We start from the raw sequence: 17,390 nt of genomic DNA on the forward strand, positions 1-17,390 counted from the left end.
TAGCACTGATTTAAATTTAAAATCAGTTTCCTTGCCATAAATAGAAAGCTCCCTGATAAATGTAATGCAAATAAAAACATATAGTAGTGGAATTTTAGTTGGATATGGCTGCTTGCTGCAGGCCTGTGCCTGAAACCTGCTGTTAGGTTAAGAAATGCTGGAGAAGTGCTAAAAACATATCAGCATCGCAGTGAGACTTGATCTTTGAAAGAGAGACACAGAAGGACAACAGAAAAGAGAGCAGCTTTCTCAAGAGGTAAATAAGTTTGTTGAAATCTGATAGGCTTCATCCCATTTCCTTCAACAACTGAGTACACTATTTGCTAACTGTACTAAAAAACGTTTTGCACATTTTTTCTTATTATTTGCTCACAGCTTTGGACTACCAGAGAATGTTTCGGATACAGGACTAATTCCTGTGGATGACAGAATGCGACCGTTGAATGGGACATTGGGTGTCATCTGGTCCAAATCTTGACCCCTTTTCATTTTCCCCGAAAGAAAGACTAGTGGCTCGGAACCGAGGGCGGCATGCCCAAGGTCACAGAAAGGGTGGTCTAATGTTTTGGTTCCTGCAGCCCAGAGAACAAGCTATCCCATCCCACGGGAGCCTTGGCGAAAAGCTGCCCCGGCCGGCGCAAGGCCAGACTTCTCGCCTCCACTGTGTTGATTGCGGTTGCCAGGGCAGCGGCGCATTGCTCCCCGCCTCGTCCTGGTGACGTCACAGAGCAATGTCCAATGGGAAAGCAGCTCGGTGTCACGCACCTCCTTTCCCGGCGGGCACCGCCTGCGCCGCGGCGAGTGAGGCGTCGTCCGTACTGGAGGCTGGCTCCGGTCGCGGCCGCGGCGAGTTAACATCGTTTTTCCAATCTGTCCGCGGCTGCCGCCGTCCAAGACAGAGCCAGAATGTTCAGGATGCTGAACAGCAGTTTTGAGGATGACCCCTTCTTCTCGTGAGTTACGGGAGCCAGGAGTCCGGGGTCGCGCGGGAATTAAGGAATCGAGGGGAGCTATTTTAAGGGAAAAGAGCGAGTTTTAGAGGGCGAGAGAGAATTCGGGTAACCCTGGAGGCGGTTTGAAGGAGACGAGGATTTGGAGGCCTGGGAGGGAAGAGAGAGGAGGATTTAGGGGTGTGTGAGAGAGGGAAGAGACGGATTTGGGCGCATGAGGTGGAGAGAGGAGGGTTTGGACGCGTGAGGTAGGCGGAGGGAAGTTTGGGGGCGTGAGGTGTGGGGAGGAGAGTTAAGGCTGGGAGGTGAGGGGAGGAGAGTTGAGGCCGGGAGGTTGGGGGAGGAGAATTGAGGGCATGAGGTGGGGAGAGGATGTTGAGGGCGTGAGGTGAGGGAAGGGTTTGGGAGCGTGAGGTGGGAGGGAATAGGGTTGAGGGCGTGAGGTGAGGGGAAGGGTTGAGGGCGTGAGGTGGGGGAAGGGTTTGAAAGCGTGAAGTGGGGGGAGGAGGGTTGAGGGCGTGAGGTGGGGGAAGGGTTTGGGAGCGTGGGGTGGGAGGAGGAGGGTTTGGGGGAGTAAGGTGGTGGGGAGGGTTGAGGGTGTGAGATGGACGAAGGAGGATTTGGGGGCGTGAGGCGTTTGGAGGAGGGTTGAGGGCGTGAGGTGGGGGGAGGGTTTGGGAGCATGAGGTGTGGGGGAGAGTTAAAGGTGTGAGGTGTAGGAGGAGGGTTGAGGACGTGAGGTGGGAGGAGGATTTGGGAGCATGAGGTGTGGGGGAGGGTTGAGGGTGTGAGGTGAGGGGAAGGAGGGTTTTGGACCGCGAGGTGGGGGGAGGAGGGTTGAGGGCGTGAGGTGGGGGGACGGTTTGGGAGCATGAGGTGCAGGGGAGAGTTAAGAGCATGAAGTGCAGGGACGAGGGTTGAGGGCATGAGTTGGTGGGGAGGGTTTGGGAGTATGAAGTGCAGGGGAGGGTTGAGAGCTTGAAGTGCAGGGAGGAGGGTTGAGGGCATGAGTTGGTGGGGATGGTTTGGGAGCGTGAGGCGGGGGTAAGAGGGTTGAGGGTGTGAGGTGGATGGAGGAGGATATAGGGGCTGAGGAGGATTTGGGGACATGAGGTGTGGGAGGAGGGTTGGGGAGAAGGGTTGAGGGCGTGAGTTGGTGGGAAGGGTTTGAGAGCATGATGTGGGAGGAGGGTTGAGGGCGTGAGGTAGGGGGAAGAGGTTTGAGGGTGAGAGGTAGTGGGAGGAGGGAGGGTTGGGGCGTGAGGTGGAGGGAGGAGGGTTTGGGGGCGTGAGGTGTGGGGAAGAGGGTTTAGGGGCATGAGATGTGGGGGTAGGAGGGTTGAGGGTGTGAGGTGGACAGAGGAGAGTTGATGGCGTGCGGTGGGGGGAGGAGGGTTTGGGGGCGTGAGGTCGCGGGAGGAGGGTTGAGGACGTGAGGTAGAGAGTTGAGGGCCCCAGGTAGGGGGAGGAGGATTTGGCTGCATGAGGTGGAAAGAAGGCCCTCCCTCACACTCCCGGGGTGCCTGCTGCTCTCCATTTGGCCGGACTTTGGGTGCCCGTCATGGCTTCCTGTGTGCAGAGTTGGCCTTTGCAGCTTCAAGGGCTTTGCAGGTGACATAACTACCATCTCGGTGAAACTTATGGTGAGAATTATGTTCACATAATTGCAAATGGGAGCAGGGAATATTTTATAGCTCCTCTTTAAATTCCAAATAGGAGCAGGTAATATTTTATAGCATGACAGTTCATTGAAAAGGGGAAGTTTTTAAAACAGCATTTTCCATGTGAGTGGGGAATGTGTCAATGAGAGCACGACAAAGTTGTGGAGAGTTGTGCATTCTCTTAGAAGTTGTTGGAAGTTGCCATGCCAAGTGCGCTGTTTTCTTTGCTCGCTTTGTTACAGAGCTAACCTTGTTTGTGAAGGGACTCCGCTTTCTGTCAAAACTAGAAATAGGACAGGGAAGCTGATGGGGCGGGGCGGGGGGAGGGCGGCGGGGGGGGGGGGTGTGTATTTAACACCTCAGGTAAACAAGTGCCATTCGTTGCCTTTGAAGGTTCCCAGTGAAGTAATGTGATGCCCTAGGAAGAAGGCATCCAGAAATTGGTTTCACTATTATTTATTTTTGAGTTGTGGGATTTTTTTTTACTTAATTCTAACTTTGGCCATTGTTACAAACACATTGACATAGTCTAGTTGTATCTCTAAGAGGGGAAATTTGTAATACTTTTTAGCCCAAGTGTTTTTTGCCAGTTTGAATTTTGATTTCAAGTCTAGTTTATTTTGATCCCTTAAATTTTCTAGGTTTGCAGTTTGGAGCGCATTTTTTAAAAAGGTCTTAAAATAAGAGTTTATTGCACATATTTTTCAAACAATATCTGTGGGGGGTGTGTTGTGCGTCTGTGTTTGTTTGTTTGAGACAGGGTCTCACTGTGTTGCCCAGGCTAGAGTGCAGTGGCTTGCTCTCGGCTCACTGCAGCCTCTGCCTCCCAGGCTCAAGCGATCCACCTGCCTCAGCTTCACAAGTAGCTGGGTCCACAGGAGGGAGCCACCACACCCTGCTAATTTTTTTTGTAGAGAGGAGGTTTCGCCGTGTTACCCAGACTGGTCTCAAACTCTTGAGCGTAAGTGATCTGCCTCCCTCGGCCTCCCAAAATGCTGGGATTACAGGCATGCGCCACTGCACCTAGCCAATGTTGTTGTTTAAATAAATGATTGACTTAAATGTGTTAGTACTAATTTAAAGCAAAATAACATTAATAAAAAGATAATGAACAGTGGGAAATGAAATGATTAATATAGAAAAATAAAATGATTAAAATTTTTTTCTGAAGGTTATTTATTAAGGCATACATGAACTCAGGCAAATTTATTATGCCATTTTAGTTAACGTGTTTAGGAGCTGTTGGGATATGGACAGTGTTATTTTAACAGGTTTAAATTTTTGTATTATTGTGATTCTCTCTTTTGAAAGCCAGAGGCGAGGCTTGGTGGCTCATGCTTGTAATTCCAGCACTTTGGGAGGCCGAGGTGGGTGGATCACCAGAGGTCAGGAGTTGGAGACCAGCCTGACCAACATGGTGAAACCCCATCTGTACTAAAAAAAAAAAAAAAAAAATACAAAATTAGCCAGGCATGGTGACACACACCTATACTCCCAACTACTTGGGAGGCTGAGACAGGAGAATCACTTGAACCCAGGAGGTGGAGGTTGCAGTGAGCCGAGATTGCGCCATTGCACTCCAACCTGGGCAACAAGAGTGAAACACTGTCTCAAAAAAAAAAAAAAAAAGAATATTTAGCCAGAGAATATTATTTTGTAAAATCCATAATTTTATTATTTTGTATTACATAAGCTCTGGCTTTCAAGAGAATCACAGTACTACAAATCCATAGATTATTGAGGTGTTGAAGTCATTCATATGTAAATATGACATCATACAATTGGTAACAGCTAAGAAGATTATGATAGACAATTTTCGAGTTGTATTATATCCTTGATTATACCAAAAGTTGTTTTATATCTTTCATTGTTAAGGATTCCATCCTTAACTGTGAATGTGTAATGAGTATAATATGTTCTTTAAAATGTCTAGCAGAAGTGTAATTTAAACTCTTGAGTGATTCTGAGCAGAGACAATGAATTCAAGAGTCAGGGTCAGAAATAGTAACAGACTACAAATAGTAAGCATACAGAAGAACTCTTCCTCTGTGCTTAGGATGAAAAGGACCATCAGTTACTCTTTCAGTTATCACTATCTATAGCCTTTTTCAAATGCAAGGAGCCATATCATAAAAATTGAAGGTAAAATTGTTGCAGTTAACTTTTTTTTAAGCCTAATCTCCTTTATTCATCACAAAGCTTTTGCATAGACCTTTTAAATATACAAAATAGTGGCCAGAACTCTGCTTACAGACTACCATCTTTCATTATCACCATATTACAGTTAATTTTATAAAATTGATTCACACTTAACAATTTCTTTTCTCCACAATGAATTATATTTAACACACTTTTGGGGATAAGGGAGAAAAAGAATATGAGTTTATGTTTATTTCAGGTAATCTATTTGACCCACCCGTTTTACCTCAACCCCCAAACAAAATGAGTATCCATTTCTTAAGTTAAACATAAAGAATTCATAAAGGTGACAAACTCCTTAATGAATCATCCACTGACCTTAGGAACATAGAGATGTGAAACACATAGCTCATGCCCATTCCCTTTTATATAAATATTATCCCTGTTGCTAACATTGTGGTGGGTGGGTCATAGAGTCAGTAAATGTTGTTTAATGGTGAGTTGGTGTCCTTTATTCTCTTTCTTGTAGTCAATCTGGTATTTAGTTGATTGCTGAAAGTAATTATCATTTGCATTCAACAAATAACATTGTTGATACTGGTATTTTCTAATTAGAACATTACCATTTTCTAAATAGTCCATTAGAGTTGCTTATATTGTTCACAATCAAGGTTATTCAATATAAGCAAACGCTACTGATTTACTAATTATTCAAAAATGGACAAAAATATATACTTCTTTGATATAAAAATAGAATTACTAGGTACTACGATGCTGATAAGATGCTGTGGCTAAATTGTTAATTGCTTAAAATATTTAAGTAAAAAGTAATTAAAATCTGTAGTTTTGAATTCAAATATATTCAGTTTCAGTGTTTACCTTATTATAACAACAGTGCATCTTAAATGTTTCTTCAGAAAAGTAAAAGGAAATGTTAAAAGTTATATTTTAAAATTTGGTGTTTTATTACATACTTGGGATTTTTAAACTTTGGTATCTCATTATGTCTCAGGGCTGAAGTTATTTCATTGAAAATTTACATTACAGTATATTCAGATATACCTTCTTAAACAATATCTGTTACTTGATTAAAAACACAAAGGTTAAAAGCTAGCACTTCCTGGCATGCAGTTCTCTCAAGAATACTATCTTTCTCTCACATCTGTATTTGCTAATAATATGCATATTGTTAAGTACCTATGTATAGACAAGAGGATTTTGAGGTTAAATGGTTTTGGCATCCTGTACCCTAAAAAACATTGATTATGTAGTATGAAAGTTTATAAATATCTAGTATGACCCAGAATTTTCTATTTGATACGAAACAGGAACTGTGAATCTTCTGAGCTACAAAAATGTAATTCTGATCGAGCAAGTCTACAAAGAATAATAACTATGTTACCACTTACCAGCTATTGGAGATAGAAAGCTCAGAAGCAGGCTGGCAAACCTGTCAACCTTAATTTTTTTTTTTTTTTTTTGAGACGGAGTCTGGCACTGTTGCCCAGGCTGGAGTGCAGTGGTGTGATCTCGCCTCACTGCAACCTCTGCCTCCCAGGTTCAAGTGATTCTGCTGCCTCAGCCTCCTGAGTAGCTGGGATTACAGGCACACACCACCACACCCGGCTGATTTTTTGTATTTTTAGTAGAGACCGGGTTTCACTATGTTGGCCAAACTGATCTCAAACTCCTGATCTCGTGATATGCTGGCCTCAGCCTCCTAAAGTGCTGGGATACAGGCATGAGCCACCGCACCCGGCCAACCTTAATTTTTAATCATAAATTATTGTTGTCTCTTCTATAAGTCTCTCAACTCTCCATATGAGCATCATATATCTGATGACCAGTATTTGGTTAAAGTACTGCATATATTCGCAGGATGTTACTTCTTCTATCTCCTTATATGTATAATCTCTATTTTAAAAATTTTTACAAATTTGTATTTATTTTATACTTGGAAGTAGTTGGATTTATTAAAGGACATTGCTTTGTCCTATCCACTGATGGAGTTCAAAGTGAATGTATTCTATGTACAAGATGTGGGTTAACTTTTTTATTGATGGAAAACATTCTCATTGAAGGAAATAAAACCACCTTGTTAAGCTTTTGGAAACAGTATTCAAGGTTACTGCTTAAATACTTGTTTCAGACGTACAGTCTGAGGTAGAGTCTTCGCCAAATTGTCATAGCTTGGCTCTAGTTAATATTCTGCCACATATACCTCTCATTCTAAACAGTTGATAAAAGTAGCTTGAGAATACTCAGCTAAAATTTAAGTTACTGATTTTCAAGGTCCCACTTTATTCTAAGACCCTGAATACCTACTGTGAAATTACCTAGTATAATTGTTCTTAGGAATATTTTAATATATAAATTTCTTATAAATGAACTTTGCAAATTATAAGATCATATTTGAAAGAATGAGACACTGTAAGCCTTGTGCTGAAAGGATTTCTAAGGTATACTATTCATTTGGGGCATTCTTTGGTTCATGAGGTAAACACCACTGAATTAGGAGCCCAGGAACACAGCATGACTAGGACATGGTTGCTGGGTCAAAAATGCCATACAGTAGCGTGTACCCAAAAGATAATTCCTACTTGTGCCAATTAATATTTGTAAATATCCATGAAAAAGGAGTGAACTATTTATAGAATATCAGGGGAGCATAATCATTTCCACAATTTTTTTGATATCAAAGGCTTTTGCCACACCAACACTTTGTACTTCAAGACAATGGAAAAATAGAATTGCTTAATAAAAATGTAATTCATTCTTTAAATATTTCTTCAGTTTCTACTATAGGCTGAACCCTGTGGGTTCTCTTTTAAATTTTTAGATGTCTTGGTTCCTGCCCTCAAGATCCTTCTTTGAATGTTACATGCATTATTTCTAGTATCAAAACATGGATCTTCTGGTCTATTTTCCTGATAGACCAGTCTACCTCATTGAAACTGGGGAACATTTCTTTATGATCAAGAGAACCATAACCATCTGCTGGCTAAGCTTTTGCACTACCATGTATAATGGAAGGGAGGAATTTCCCTTAATGAATGAGCCTGCCATGTCAGTTATCTGAGAACCTTATGTAATAGGTAATGCTCTTTGCTTAGAAGCACAAGTATCTATATTCTTATATAGATGAAAAAGAAGTGTAACTTAGGCAAAATAAGTGTGTGTGTGTGTGTGTGTGTACATATGTATTTGAGAGAGTTTTAAAAACAATAAATTATTCTAAAGGGAGACATTACCAGCCCTTAAACACATGTATGTACGTATGTACATACATACATACATACATACACACACACACACACGTACACACTATGTTGCAATCATTCCCAAGTGACCTGGAATCAATCTAAGAGTTAAGACATAAACACTTTTGAAGGGGAAATAGGCAACAATTTATTTTTCCTGCCTTGTGATATATGCTGAAGGTAAATAATATAGAATAGAAAAAGTACGTTTGAGACCAAAGTTTATTCAGTTTGGTTGTGGTTTGTGTGAGCAATTCTAAGAGAGGAGGTATATAGTCATCATAGTGAGTAAAAGTACATTTTTCTTGACCTAAATGAAAATACATCCTCATGGAAAATCTGAAAAGTATAGAAAGTTTGGTAGCAGAAATAATACAACCCATTATTTTGATGTATTTTGTTTCAGATGTCCACCTGTGGATTTTTATTTACCAAAATTCGGACCACACTTTATGGTTAATTATTCAATGCTTTTCTGCAACATATACCATGAACATTTTCCTGGTCTTTAGATATTCACTAAAGCATGACTTTAGAGTCTGCAAAATATTGCATCCTATGAACATACAAAGCATATTTCTCACATAAATCTTTAACAACATTTTCAAATTATTACCTTAGACTCTTTGTGTACATGAAATGACTAGTTTGTATAGTATGAGCTTTTTAAAACCTCCTATTTCCAATTTGTTTTCCTAGAAGAATGAAATTTTATTTTCAAAAGAGAACATTATGAATGGGCTAAAATTTTTCATTTGAGAAAAAAAGCCTAGGTTAATTTTAAAAATATTAAAACAACTGTGTGCTACCATAGAATTTTTTTAGCTTTGATAAAAGTGAATTCAAACTTGGACAAGAGAAACATTAAAGCCTTATCTCCAAGCAGCTGCCTTTCTGGGTAGACATGAATTAAACTCACTAGAAGTTTCAGCCAGATTTCTTCCTGAATGGTTCAGACAGTTGCAAACACCAGACTATAGGCTCACTTTTGTTTAATGCATCTTCCAACAGGCAGTCATTTGTTCATGTCACTCAAAAAAATAAAATTTTTAGCATTTGCTGAACATACACATATTCAAATAAACATTTAAATATTCCCCTACTTCTATATAAAGAAAGAAAAACCTGGGCAAATTTTAAATGAGCCGTATTTTGTTGATTAATTTTTAGCCCAATTATAATGCAATGAGAAAAATTAATTTTACTAAATTTTGTTTCTGTAGAAAAGTAATAGCTGTTTAGCACTCCCTTATTCAAAGAACAAATTTAGTATTTCTTGAAATACTTTTCTTCATTGTAGTCAAATCACATCCACATATCTAAAGGAAAAGTTGACTGGTTTTCCTAAGTAAGTATATATTTATAGGAACAAGCATTTTAGTCTCCATACTTTAACCATACTCTAAGCTGCAAATGTCCAGTGAGTTTGGAGCTGTAAGCAAAAGGACCTCCTTTTGAAATGCCTATTTTAAAACATCAAATGGTATGAAATCCTTTAACCTCATGCAGTTACATTTATTATGAAATATTTCAAACATACTGCAAAGGTATAACAAATACTTTGGAATAATCTGGTTTTTGAGGTAGGAGTTAGAAAATGTTCCATGGGTAACTCATTTGTGCATTTTAGAACTACTTGAAACTCTGTACCTTCAAATAAAAAGTAGAGTGGGGTGGAAGGAGGGAGAGCATTAGGAAAAATGGCTAATGCATACTGGACTTAATACCTAGGTGATGGGTTGATAGGTGTAGCAAACCACCATGGCACATGTTCACCTATGTAACAAACCTGCACATCCTGCACATGTACCCCGGAACTTAAAAAAAAAAAAAAAAGGAAAAAAAAAGAAAGATTTTGTGAGGTGGAAAAAAAAAGTAGAGTGATACGTATACCAAATTTTGAATTACTAATTTTAAAGTAATTTTGTTCTTCATAATCTGATTTTGGAAAACACAAAACGACTCCCTTTCTGCCTTCTAGTGTGCTAAAACATGAGCTGCTCCGTCTGTACTATTGATCTGTACACACTGAGATTTTAAATTAAAATTAATTTATAAATTGTCACAACTTCTTTATAGTGCTTGTTGCATATAATTTTGCTAGAATAGTGATTCTCAAACTTTTAACAGGTAGGAAATCTAGGAATGGTAGTCTTAAATTTCCTTTGCCCCTCAAGACAAAAACTCATACTAAAAATCCTACAAGAATCTGGTATGTGGCTGGGCATGGTTGCTCACACCTATAATCCCAGCACTTTGGGATGCTGAAACGGGCAGAGCCCAGGAGCTCGAGACCAGCCTGAGCAACATGGCAAAATCCTGTCTCTGCCAAAAAAAAAAAAAAAAAATTATCCAGGCATGGTGGTGCATGCCTATAGTCCCAGCTAAGGAGGCTGAGGTGGGAGGATCAATTGAGCTTAGGAGGTCAAAGCTGCAGTGAGCCATGAACATGCCACACTGCACTCCAGCTGACAGAATGAAACTCTGTCTCAAAATAATAATATGCCATGTAAGAAGCTTAAGGTTACCACTTCACACTAATAACAAATTAAAACTGAACAACCTGAGAAAACAACAACTTTTCTTGTATATAGCAGAGAATCGAGGTCACAGGGCAAATCTCTGCCCCCATAATTGGAGATAGGCAGATAGAGAGAATCACAACTTAACTGGTGCAGAAACCTCTTCAGGAACCAGTGCGAGGGTAGTAGGAAAACCTGACCTGTAGTTGACAAATTACTGGAGACTCAGAGTGGACAAGTGTCAGAGTTAAAAACTCCATGGTCACCCATAATTTTGTGAGTTTTACCTCCAGGAGCTCTGCCAGGTTCTCCCAGTGAATATTGGAAAAAATCTTCTCATGCTTCCAGCAGAAGAGAGGGGTGGAAAGTAACCATTAAATATGCCAGAGCATTCTGTTTTTCTTAGCAAGGGCTGCAGTCAAGAGAAACTTTTTTATCAAAGCCCAGTCTGCCTGGGGGAAGGCAAATACCCAACTCCAGCTCCTCCAGCCATGTTATCACACTGGAGGGGAGGACTAAGGCACACTGGTGAAGTTTACAACCCAAGGCTAGGCTAAGCCAAAGACTGTGAGTTAATCTTATGACTACAGAACACTTTGCCTCCCCAACACCTTATCACTACATTACTAAAGGTCTATTTACTGCAGTTCCCTTTACCCAGTAAATATGTACTACTTTAAACAAAAACTTACGAGGCATACTAAAAGGCAAAAAAACAGTTTGAAGAAACTGAACAAGTATCCAAACCGTATTTCTAGCAAGGAATATTGGAATTATCAGACCAGGAATTTTTTTAAACTATGATTAATGTGCCAAGGGCTTTAATGGGAAAAGCAGACAACGTGCCAGAACAGATATAAGCAGAGAAATGGAAATTGTAAAAATAAAATAAAATGCTAGAGACTAAAAACATTGTAACAGAAGGCCAGGCGTGTGGTGGCTCTCGGCTGTAATCCCAGCACTTTGGGAGGCCAAGGCAGATGGATCACCTGAGGTCAGGAGTTCAAGACCAGCCTGGTCAACGTGGCAAAATCCCGTCTCTACTAAAAATACAAAAATTAGCCGGGCGTGGTGGTGCATGCCTGTAATCCCAGCTACTCGGGAGGCTGAGCCAGGAGAATCACTTGAACCCAGGAGGTGGAGGTTGCAGTGAGCTGAGATCGTGCCATTGCACTCCAGCCTGGGCAACAGAGGGAGACTCTGTGTCAAAAAAAAAGAGAAAAATGAAGGATTCCTTTTATGGGCTTATCAGTGGACTATGAACAGCTTAGGAGAGAATCTCTGAGCTTGAGGATATGACAGTAGAAACTTCCAAAACTGAAAATCAAAGAGAAAAAAGACCGGAAAAAAAAAAAACCCCATAATATCCAAGAACTGTGGCAAGAACTGTAGGGCAACTACGAAAGGTATAACCTGTAATAGGAGTACCAGAGTACAAAGGAACAGAAGCAATATTTGAAGAAATGAAGACTAAGAATTACCCCAAATTAATGTCATACACCAAACCACAGATCTCAGAAGTTTAGAGAACACCAAGCAGAATAAATGCAAAAAAAAAAAAAAAAAAAAAAATTAAACCTAGGCATGTCGTATTTAAACTGTAGAAAATCAAAGATAAAGAAGAAATCTTGAAAGAAGCTAGAGGGGGAATAAAAACCTGTAGAAGAGCAAAGAAAATAATTATATCTGACTTCTCTTCAGAGACCATGCAAGCAAGAAGAGAATGGCATGAAATATATAAAGTGTTGAGAGGAAAAAAACCCACTGACCTAGAATTCTGTATCCTGCAAAATTATCCTTTAAAAGTCAAGAAGAAATAGACTGTCTCAGACAAACAAAAATTTGGTGAATTTGTTGACAGTAGACCTGCCTTGCAAGAAATGTTAAAAGAAGTTCTTCAAAGAGAAGGAAAATCATACAAGTCAGAAACTGATGTACATAAAAAAAGCAAGAGCATCAGAGAATAAGTTAAGGTAAAATAAACGTGTTTATTTTTCTTATTCTTAATGGATCTGATAGATAACAGTTTGTTCAAATAATAATAGGCACACACACATTTAATGGATTGAATGCCAATCTACCTCTTATATTCTTCTCCTTCCCTTTCCCCCAAGTGTATAACCCGGCCTTAAGTCTGCTCAGTAATTTCCAGCAGCAAAATGTTCTTTTCTCCTTTGTGTTGCTAGTTTAAAGCAGTAGTTGAAAATGACTGTATATGACAGGGGAAAAATTTAATTTGCAGTCACTCCACTCTTCCTCTCACTTCCTTTTTGGATGATAGATTATTGCCCCCAGGTGCTATTTTGCTGTAGGGAATCTCAGAAATAAAGGAACCAACAGAAAGGATAATGTGAGGACACAGGGATCTGCAGGTCAAGGAGAGAAGAGGCCTCAAGAGAAATGAACTTTGCTGACACGTTGATCTCAGACTTCCAACCTCCAGCACTGTGAGACAATAAATGTTGTTTAAAAAAGAAATAAAGGGAAAGAAAGAAAGGGAAGAACAAGAAAATTAGCTAGAGAAGCTAATTTAATAGAAAAAAGATATGTCTATTCGCTCTTATAATTAAAGAGTTTGGGAAGCATGTAAAAACAGGAAAGCTACTTAAAAAACAAATAAAAGGGCAGTGCAAGGTCTGAGAGACAGAGATGGAAAATGGAAGTCTCAGATATTGAACCAAACTGTAGGACCAAGTACACATACAACTACTCCCCCCAATTCAATTCTGTGGAAGTAACTTTACTTTTATTCATTTCCTGACATTCATTAATTTATTTTATTCTAAATATATTATTTCAAACATTTGATAAAAACTGACACCATGAAAGACAGAAGCTATGCTAACCAAACAGAAGAACCAACACTTAAGGAATCAAAGTTAATGAAACAAAGAAGATTCTAGAAAATAGTGTAACTAAAATCTGGAGGAGACTTTCATTTCTACTGTGACCAACAGAGCTCCAACTGGACCAACTCTCTTGCAGATAACTTTATAAGCCCAGGATGAAATACAAAAACAACTTACTGGAAAATATGCTAGAGAATGACCAAAAGCAGATATATGCTGGAGAGGTCTCAACAGTTGAACAAAAGGAAAGACAATTCTAGCCTAATTGTCTTACATGTAGAGTGACTAAAACTGTTTGAAGACCTTTAAAGTCTTTTTGACCTAACAACCAAAGACAGAGTTCAGTATAACCACAGTCACTGGAAAGGGAGGGAGAGAAGTCCCCAAAAGGAGAGAGCCAGAGAAGAGTGAGCACCAAATACTGTGAATAAATTCTGTACAAATTTGTCTAAGGCTTAACCACGTATACATAAGACAGACTCAGAGCAGTTCAGCTAAGAAGGATAAATGAACTAAATGGAGATTTGAGCTACCACGCAAGAGACAGAATTTGACCTTTAAGGCTAACCAGATTAATTACCTATTTTTAAAAAATCAAAACTCTGGAGGAATATATCAAAATCCAGACCCTATACAACATAATATCCACAATGTACAGATATAACCCAAAATTACTTAACAGGAAAATGTGACCCATTCTCCAGATAAAAAAATAAGACACTGATCCTGAAAAGACCCATATGTTAGAATTAAAAGACAAGAATTTTAAAGCAGTTGTTATAAATTTTGCCCAGTGAAGTAAAGGAAAATATGCTTGCAAGGAATGAAAGGATATTTAATCTCCATAGAGAAAGAAAGTGTGTGTGTGTGTGTGTGTGTGTGTGTACTTTTTTATGTATATAACCCCCCCCACCAATAGAAAGTCTAACAGGGATGTCCAAACTTTTGGCTTCTCTGTACTACATTGCAAGAAGAACTGTCTTGGGCCACACATAAAATACACTAATATTAATGATAGCTAATGAGCCTGAGCAACATAGTGGGACCTATCTCTACAAAAAAATACAAAAATTAGCCAGGCACAGTGGTGCACATCTGTAGTTTCAGCTACTAGGGAGGCTGAGGTGGGAGGATCACTTGAGCCTGGGTGTTTAAGGTTGCAGTGAGCCGAGATCATGCCACTGCTCTCCATCCTGGGAGACAGAGCAAGACGCTGTCTGAAAAAAAAAAAGAAAAGAAAAGAAAAATACCTTGCTATAGCTCAGATGTTTGACCCTCAGAATGTCATGTTGAAATCTGATCCCTAACGTTGGTAGTGGGAGCTAATGAGAAGTGTTTGGGTCATGGGAGGATGGATCCTTCATTAATAGATTAATGCCCTCCCTGGGGGTTAGGGTGAGGTGGTAAGTGAGTTCTCACTTTATTGGTTCCCAGAGAGCTGAGAGCTGGTTGTTAAAAAGAGCCTTTCACCTCCCCATCCCTCTCTTGCTTCCACTCTTACCATGTGATCTCTGCACATACTGGTTCCCCTTTACCTTCCTCCATAAGTGGAAGCATCCTGAAGTTCTCATCAGAAGATGATGCTGGCTCCATGATTCTTGTCAGTCTGCAGAACCATGACCCAAATAAACCTCTTTTCTTTGTAAATTACCCAGCCTCAGGTATTCCTCTATAGCAACACAAAAATTGACTAAGACATATCTTCAGAGTTGGGAGAGGATATTTTCTTTAGAGATGTCAGAGGGTAATGCAGCCATTTAACAAAGAACCAGAGATACAGAAATTAAATTTTTTTAGAAAAATGAGTTAAGCAGAATGTTCACAAGCAAAGAGTAAATTAGTAAGCTTGGAAATTGAGTCAAGGAATTTCTTCCAACATTCAACACAGAATCACAGAGGATAAGAAAAATATGCTTTAAAAAAAGTTTGACAAGGAAGGCAAACAGATAGAAATAAGGTAATAGTAAATAACCAAAGAAGTAATTTAAGAACAATTTCTAGAATTAATGAAAAGCTGAAATGTTTTGGAACTCAGATTGAAAAGAGCAATTTAAGCTGGGCGTGGTGGCTCACGCCTGTAATCCCAGCACTTTGGGATGCTGAGGTGGGTGGATTGCCTGAGGTCAGGAGTTTGAGACCAGCCAGGCCAACATAGTAAAACCCCATCTCTACTAAAAATACAAAAAAATTTGTATGGCATAGTGGCAGGCACCTGTAATCCCAGCTACTGGGGAGGCTGAGGCAGGAGAATTGCTTGAACCCAGGAGGCGGAGGTTGCAGTGAGCCGAGATTGCGCCATTGCACTCCAGCCTGGGCAGCAAGAGTGAAACTCCGTCTCAAAAAAAAAAAAAAAAAAGAAAGAAAAAGAAAAAGGGCAATTTGGTGGTTGTCGGGATATTTTTTTTAAATCTACACTTGGACCCATGAAAGTGCAATTTTGATACATTAAAAATATATATTTAAAAAACCATAAAGCATCCAGAGAGTAGATTTCTTAGAAAGAATGAGAACCAGATTGTCATCTGACTTCTGTTCAGCCACACTAGATGTAGGAAGATGATGGAGCAATATTATCAAAATACTGAGAGGAAATAATGGAGATTTATATGCCCAAGCAAGCCATGGTTTAAGTTTGAGTGTGAAATGAATTTAGACGTAAGATACTAAGGGTTTACTGTGTTCAAATTACTAGATGTTAGAATCCAGGAAGGAAATAATAAGATACAAGAAGCAGTGGTAATTCAGAAGTAAACCATCATCAACTTTTCTTGATGGAGAGAGACTGAACTAGAATGCTATCTCTTCCCCTATTCTTTTAATGGAATTGTTTCTCACCATTTTTCCATTCCTTGGAGCTAGCACAGGACAGATTAAAAACCCCCGACTAGCTCATACCTGAAGTTTTGAACCTGGATGACTTGGAGTATAATGGTTGTGCCTTTAGTAGAAATAGAGACATAAAGAGGAAAAGCTGATTAAGGAAAAAATGTGGAAATATAATAAGGTTTCAAGTTACTAGAATATAAAAAGGCAAATATTTAATCATAGCTTTATCATTATTTGTAATTTATATTTTGAGTACTTTGGAAAGTATGCCAACTTCTTGGCCAATAGGACATTGAAAATTAGCTTTAGACCTCCAAAGTTCAGGGCTCTATCCCCACTACCTGGAACTGTGCCTTTTACATATGTGTTCATTAAATATTTGTTAAATAAATGAGACAGTTTGCATTAAAACAAGAAATTGAATGCAGATTCCTGATAATATTGTTGAATAGACTGAATGCTTGCTAAAATGCAGATTAATGGGCCATGCTTGGGATATACTAAATCAAAATTCTAGGTATATGTCTCAGGAATCTGTAATTTTAATAAGTACCTCTAGTGATTTTTTAAGGATGTTCAAGTTGAAGTAGTCCTTAGAGGACAGGGAAGAGAACAGATAATGGATTAAAACTGGAGAAAGCATGTCTTTAGGGAGCAGTGCTTTTTAACATTTTAATGTCATTCATTTTTAAAAGGTGTTTGCCCATGTACTTGGGGTACGAGAAGGAACAGAGACCAGAGCGTAGGTAACCAGCTCCAGGGCTCAGTCCTCACTGGCTGCCCCAAGGCTGAGAGTATCAACATTTTGAGACACCAGAAACCTATCTGTGACACTCAGAAGCTCTGTAAAGGGCCAGAAGGAAAAGGAACAATTAAGGAGTTTATCAGTCAGAGTTCAAAACAGTGCATTGCCATCAAAGTTAGAGATACATGCTGCTGATCCCCACTCCCTGGTATTCATGCCTTTATGTAATCTCCCATTGAACGTGGGCTGAGACTTACTAATTTGTTTCTAATAAACAGAATACAAAAGAAGAGATAAGATGTCACTCCCAAAATTACATTTTTAAAAGAGCATGGCTTGGCCAGGTGCGGTGGCCCACGCCTGTAATCCCAGCACTTTGGGAGGCCGAGGCGGGCAGATCACGAGGTCAGGAAATCGAGACCATCCTGGCTAACACAG

General features: G+C 39.7%; 1 protein-coding gene across 6 annotated transcripts in view; it reads left to right on the forward strand.

Moving 5' to 3' along the window:
- The first annotated feature begins 418 nt into the window (after window positions 1-418).
- MLF1 (myeloid leukemia factor 1) overlaps window positions 419-17,390 on the forward strand; it is a 34,585-nt gene continuing 17,613 nt past the window's right edge. For 2 of the 6 annotated variants that reach the window (XM_009446754.5, XM_054682326.2), the window contains exon 1: window positions 781-953. In XM_009446754.5, coding sequence (XP_009445029.2) covers window positions 907-953 — 47 coding nt within the window. In that variant the 5' untranslated portion in view covers window positions 781-906. Of the gene's footprint in view, window positions 954-12,233; window positions 12,506-17,390 lie in introns of all 6 variants that reach the window. The other 4 variants (XM_063806361.1, XM_063806360.1, XM_516842.9 and 1 more) reach the window with 4 other exon arrangements.

This window comes from Pan troglodytes, chromosome 2, assembly GCF_028858775.2.
Source record: "Pan troglodytes isolate AG18354 chromosome 2, NHGRI_mPanTro3-v2.0_pri, whole genome shotgun sequence".
Classification (NCBI taxonomy): Eukaryota; Metazoa; Chordata; class Mammalia; order Primates; family Hominidae; genus Pan; species Pan troglodytes.